The sequence below is a fragment of the Prunus dulcis genome, unplaced genomic scaffold (assembly GCF_902201215.1).
Source record: "Prunus dulcis unplaced genomic scaffold, ALMONDv2, whole genome shotgun sequence".
Taxonomy (NCBI): Eukaryota; Viridiplantae; Streptophyta; class Magnoliopsida; order Rosales; family Rosaceae; genus Prunus; species Prunus dulcis.
Genome location: NW_023010384.1, coordinates 1 through 6,541, shown reverse-complemented (window position 1 = coordinate 6,541; position 6,541 = coordinate 1). Strand labels below are relative to the sequence as shown.

Below are 6,541 nucleotides of genomic sequence, written 5' to 3'. Positions count from 1 at the left end.
GTCTATTGTGTGTATATTTTCCTACTATTGTGTGTATATTGCATCTCTACTGTGTGTAAATCGCTTCCACCTTATTGTGTGTATATTGCATGTATACTGTGTGTATAGTGCATGTCTATCGTGTGTATATTGCATGTCTATTGTCTGAATATGGCAGGCCAATTTTGTGTATATTGTTTGTCTGTTGTGTGTGTATTGCTTGTCGAAACGCAAGTGAATTGTTGTTCATTTTGTGTATGGGTCTTTGTTTCTACTTTTATGGTACTGAGCTGCCGAAAACATTTCGCATGTTTAGACACCTATTATGATGCAACACATTGCGATTAATGGTGGCTTGCATCAACAATGACATATCGCATTGCAATGATGTAATACACTTAAAAAGTCATGTTCAAATCCCAATTCACATATGCAGTCTTCAAATTCCAATTCAATGCAGTTTGGTTAACAAACATGTAAATGTCATGGAGGAGTTAGCGGTACAATTCGAAAAGGACTCGTACGAGAATATTGTGTATTTACATTAGTTTGAGAAAGGACATTCCCAAAACCTTCTGATGTACCATTTGTCATCTTCAACCAATATCATGGGAAGTAAGCATCTCCCCTTGTTATCTCCGCAGCCAATTTCAACCGAAAAAAAGGCATGTTGTGCGAGGTGCAAGTAGCTAACGGAAGCTGAGCGCTGAAAAGCTCAATGTACTTTAACACAAACATGCCACAATCGCCTCTGAAGCAAAAAAAGAACTCGATCAATTCAACTAATGACATTCTAACGTAATTGACAATTGAAAGTAATAAAAATAAATAAAAAGTTGTGCTTACTCATTAGACTGTTGTGGAACATCCACACGCTCTATTGGCCACAGACACCACCAATCTCGGCTGCAATTGTTTGCATAAACACCTTCTTCATAAAAGTCGATGGTGTTGAGAAGATTTGGAAGCGTAATTGATAGCGGGGCGAGTTCTTCCTTTATGATGTCATCTGGAATTAGTGAAACCTTTGAATCGTCCACTTTGATTTCACACAATACCAGATCAATCATTACAGCCACCCAATGCTTGTACTTCGTCAACATAAATGGGGTATACACCTTATAGACGTTCTGCCAATCCATCCCACACGGAGGAACCTTCCCATTTACAACGTTTAGTAAACTTTTTCTGATTTTCCACCCAACCTGCTGTTTTTTCCTTTTATTCTCCGCAAAGCAAGTACTTATGTGATTCTGTGAAATCCAAAACAATCAATGGTTAAACACCTCCGATAAAGGTGTGTATGGATAATGTGTAATTATTAACGGCACTTGGTCAAGGCCGATGACATACCATAAAAAAAAACATATGTCGTTGTCCAGTCAGCTATTTCAACTTCCTCCAACTGTTGTTGTCGCTTCCGCATGAGATACAACCCCAAATCAAGGTGCTGCAACATGTTTTTATTGTCAATCTCATAATCTATGGACATTAAAACAAATGCATAATCAATTACACTTACATCTCCTTTCAGCCAACCATCAGCTTTCACGAGGGAAGCCAAGAATTCAATCTCAGCTTCCACGTTTCCAAATTGCATCACCAAACTATGAATATAAAACAGTTTTAGAAAATGGCCAATATTAAAAATTATAAAGAGTCATGCTTCTATCTTATAATTGCAAGGGACTTACTTTGGGTCCTGGCGCCATTCCCAACAAAGTTTCAGCAAATTCACCAGATCATCATGGGGAATCGCCTTCAGTGGGTCTAACATCTTTAATCCCCTTAAACGTGCCCCAGTTGTTGGAACCAATTCACTGGCTTCAATGATCTTCCACTTCGGAATGATCCTCTTCCTTTTCCTTAATTGGACCCCTTGTGCGGAAGCTTTACCGTTAAGATTCAACCAGATGTTCAACTTAGATAACACAGCTGTGTGTTGATCCAAATCAATGTCCACGATACTAAACTCAAGCTGTGTCCCCTCCGTGCTCTCGCCAATGTCACCCCCAAGCAACATGACTTCATTATCTTCTTTCTCACATTGGTTTTTTGCACTTCCTTTTTCCTTCTTTTCTTTCACTTTTCCTTCTTTTTTTTTTTTTTTTTTTTTGGTTTCCTCTCCCTTTTTCTTTTTTCTTTTCACTTTCCCTCCCCTCTTTCTTTGTCTTTGGGCTTTTTTTTTTCCTTTTTCTTTTTTTTTACTTGCACTTGCTTTCTTCACTTCTTTTTCCTTTCCCCTTCCTCTCCTCACCTTGGTTTTCCTTGCCACTTCCCCCCCTTCAATCCCCTCTTCTTCCTTTTTTTTCCTCCTCGTTCCTCGGTTGTATTGGCCTTCACCCTTCTTCCCCTTCAATCCCTCTTCTCTTTCCCTTTTTTCCTCATTCATTTTTATTACCCCTTCCCCCCTTCAATTCCCTTCATCTTCCTTTTCCTCCCCCTCATTTATGTTACTTGGCCCTTCATCCTGTTGAAGTAGGTCATCCATTTCCGGATATCCCCCATATCCTTTAAATAGATGTGAGACGACACAGCGATTCGTCCTCTGTTTCAGTAAAGCTAGGTCCCTCCTTACTTCCTGATCAAACTGAGGACCTAAACATTGGTCCAACAGTTTTTCCATCCGTATGACCTTCAAGTGAAGTACGTCTTTTTCCCGCTTTACTTGAAACAACTCGGACCTCAACAAGCTTACCACCTTGTTCAACTCATCAATATCACCACATGAAGAAGGAATTGGCTCTGCCGAGACAACAGTAGGGCGATCCTGTGGCCAACTCCAATATGGCTGTCTCATTTCCTCTTCACTCAGACATAGCGCCCGCAACTGAACTGACTGTTTCAGAATACAGACAAGAGTCATATTAAATCATTCTACTTAATAAATTCATTCAATCTTATCAATAGTTCCAAGGGCTGCAAACCAAACCTCTTTGCTCTGGAAAAAAATAATTGTTCAACTTTCTCATCTCTGGAACAGACGTAGTAGTTCTCCATCGCAAAATACGCGGGACAGCGGTCGGATCAACAACCTTGCAGTAATTCAGGTCCGCCATTCTAGGAATTAATTCATATACCAAAATCTACACAATTCAAAGGACAAAAGTCATTATTTATGTTTTAAAGATAAACAAAACATAACTGACATGAACATTATTACCATGTACCGGGAAAGCATACGTGAACCCTTTAAAACTCCAGCCACTCCTTTGCGCTTCACCATGCTTATCCTTCTTGCCCTTCTCATTTCTCCGGCTTGTTCCCCTTACCTTACTTTTCCCCTTCCCTCTTCCCTCTTCATTTTCAAAGCTTTTCACATACTTTGTTGGTGCAGAAAATAGACTGTCTTGGGTTTTGTCAAAGGACACCGAACCCCACGGATACCTGTTGAACGCATCCAAGTCCTCTACAAGGGTCCGGTAATTTAGATTGATGTTCAAATGTTTGTCCCTTCCCAAAACCACTAACTCAGCAAAGTAAACAAGAGCTAGCTTGTAGATGTCATCTTCCTCTGTGCACCTCAGAAATGCTTCTTCTAAAGCATTGCATGTAATTCCTTCGTTTATAAAATATCTTTCCCGAAGTCTGATTCCATCACTCTCTCCATTGGAAACTTCAGGCACTTCCCCAAAACGAAGCCCTGTGATCAAACAGAAATCCTGACGAGTGAACTGAGCAACGCCACACCCTAATAAGAAACTCAGTCCATCCAGGTCTTTCACACCCTGCCCCGCTACTCTACGCAACACAGCCCCATGCACAATCTGCCCGCTAAACTGAATCTTATATATATTCAGAAGATGGCCAAAGCATGATGTCTTGAATTGTTCTAATTGTTCCGCACTCAACTTCGCTCGAATTGCAGCTAGAGATGAATTTGCATGTGAGCGGTTGTTCACCCGTGACGAATATGCCTCTGCCTCTGGCCATACCAGCTCCACGTTGGATCCCATTTCCTCAAATACAATGTCAAATAACGTGAACACATATACTACCATGTATTTGCACAATCACAACTAGTCAACCAGGCACATTACAAATTTTACAAATTACATGAGCATAGGGATTACTGATCACATGCTTTAACATCATCAACGCAATGTGACACATTTTGTGCAAATACATGTTAATGCAATGCTTATGTGAATTACAAACAATTTCACCTGTTTTATTTATGGATCCATACTCGTGTGAGTGCAATCTAGGCAAGTTCTGCACTTCACACACATGACAATTATTGTCATTTCATACACAAAACAAACTACATAAATAAGAAATATAGTGGAAGGAAGCAAAGCAAAGCATCTACTCTGCTATCTGCTTGCTAAGCAATTGTCAGATTTCATCTTTCTTTCTAGCTTTTTCTTCAGTCATCCACAATCGTTATAGATCAACCTTTATTTCAAATGCTTTGCACTTTTATTCATCAGTTTATTATTATCTGTTCTCATTTATCATACGCAACTTTAGTAACAAATGAACTAATATTTATTTCAAAAAATATATAAATTCTAGCGCCAGAGAGGTACTCTGCACTCTGCACTGCTTCAAATGTGGAAGGTTTTGAGGGCCTCCTCCAATTCAACACCATTATCTTATTCATATCATTACTGACATGTTATTGACATGTTATTAACATGTGATTGACTTTATTTTCATTCGTTTTTTAACATATACCCAAGCAACAATTAACATGCAATTCAAGCACAAAGAAGAGATGCCAAATCCAACAACATTGATGGTACAAATTTGGGAAAACCATTACTCTAACCCAAACCCAAATTCCATAAATTACTCATCAAATGCTTTGCACTTTTATTCATGAGTTTATTATTATCTGTTCTCATTTTTCTCACGCAAATTTAGTAACAAATGAAATAATATTTATTTCAAAAAAATATATATATTCTAGCGTTATACAGATAATCTGCACTATGCACTGCTTCAAATGTGGAAGGTTTTGAGGGCATCCTCCAATTCAACACCATTATCATATCCATATCATTATTGACATGTTATTGACTTCATTTTCATTCGTTTTTTTAACATATACCCAAGCAAAAATTAACATGCAAGTGAAGCACAAAGAAGAGATGCCAAATCCAACAACATTGAAGGTACAAATTGGGGAAAACCGTTACTCTATTCCTAAACTCAAATTCCATAAATTACTCACCAAATGCTGGTTATTGAACAATCGCAAGGTATCTGTGTGGGGTCTTTGTGTGGCTTTGCTCCAAAAATGGAACCTATCACTTCCAAAGAATATGGCTTCTCTCCTTCCCCTTCCCCTGCTTCGCCACTTCACTGTTTCAAAATCCACTCCTCTGCCCTTTCCACTCAAACTAAATACTTTTTCAGGGTCTGACCGTTGCCTTCAGCCGTCCGTTTCTCAGAGCTTGACCGTTGCCTTCAGCCGTCCGTTTCTCAGAGCTTAGTGGTTTCTCAGAGCTATGGGTTTTAGAGCGATGAGTTTTTGCCGTTCAAACTTCGAACTTGCCTCTTCTTTTCTTTTTTTTCTTCTTTTTTTTTCGGACCTGCTGGATATTAAAATCGGGTTTGAGTTCCTCACCTACCTGATTGTACAACTTTATCTCAATTCTCCCTAGCCATTGGATTGATCTAATGACTATAAAGTGAACCCCTTATAACTTACCCCTTATATCTTACCCCTCATTATAGTCTGAGCGCTAAGCAAAAGTGATCCTTACTTTCGAAAAGGAGTAAAAAGAATGATGGGCCTGGGCCTTTAAAATATTATTTTGAAAGTAAACCATTTTTGATCTATTTATCAAAATTGGGTACAAACAATTAGCAACTGCCTTTAGAAGGGCCTCTTCACCGTTTGCAGGCACATCTTCAAAGCCGGTTATCTTGGACGCATGGATGGCTTCTTTGCTGGTGTTGCAAGTACCATCAACACCGGTTTTGGGGTAATTAGTCTCGGTACTAAGTCCATGATTTTGATTGATGAACTTAAAGGCATCACCCATCAAGCCACCCTCACAACCTTGGTCTACACTCTTGGTGTCACAATCAACTAGCTCTTGCTCAGACAAAGAGATTAATTTACTAGTTGTAAGACCAACTCCAACTATAAATGGGCTAAACCCAAATTGCTTGTAATTCCCATACGTTGATGCATCTTGGAGACTCCGCGAAGTGGCTTGACAAGACAAAGCTCCCAACCGAAAATTAAGGCCAAACAAGTACATTTTGAGTGGTACTGGTTAATGTACTCGATGGTAACTAGCTAGAAAAGGAAGCAGCCGGGATTTGATGAGGTAAAATGAGTTCGAGAGCCGTTATACCGAAATGGTTAGACTGCTTCGTGGTTTATATAGAGCAAAGCAGAGAATGGCCTTGCTATCTCCGTTCCCCAAAAGTTGGTCCGCAACCTTCGTGCCCCATAATATGTTGTGATATAAACCTCTAAGGTTAGCTTAATTATATGATTATGATTCTAATTTCATTTCAAGTCATGTTAAATTACTGGCAAAACATGTCTTTATTAATGTGCATGCAGCATACTGGTTGGTTGGTATAGGGGCCTACTACG

General features: G+C 39.3%; 1 protein-coding gene across 1 annotated transcript; it reads right to left on the bottom strand.

Moving 5' to 3' along the window:
* Positions 1–1,030: 1,030 nt before the first annotated feature.
* LOC117613554 lies at positions 1,031–2,008 on the bottom strand. Its single transcript, XM_034342163.1, has 4 exons — positions 1,674–2,008; positions 1,502–1,586; positions 1,333–1,429; positions 1,031–1,232 (listed from the first exon to the last, which is right to left on the bottom strand). The coding sequence occupies exons 1-4, from the start codon at positions 2,000–2,002 to the stop codon at positions 1,201–1,203; spliced, it is 543 nt and encodes a 180-aa protein (XP_034198054.1). The 5' UTR covers positions 2,003–2,008; the 3' UTR covers positions 1,031–1,200.
* Positions 2,009–6,541: the final 4,533 nt, after the last annotated feature.

Coding starts and splice junctions, on each gene's coding strand:
- LOC117613554 (XM_034342163.1), bottom strand. CDS start 2,002: ATGTTGCTTGGGGGTGACATTGGCGAGAGCACGGAGGGGACACAGCTT. Junction 1,587..1,673: donor GAATGGCGCCAGGACCCAAA/GTAAGTCCCTTG, acceptor TTATATTCATAG/TTTGGTGATGCAATTTGGAA. Junction 1,430..1,501: donor ATGGTTGGCTGAAAGGAGAT/GTAAGTGTAATT, acceptor AACATGTTGCAG/CACCTTGATTTGGGGTTGTA.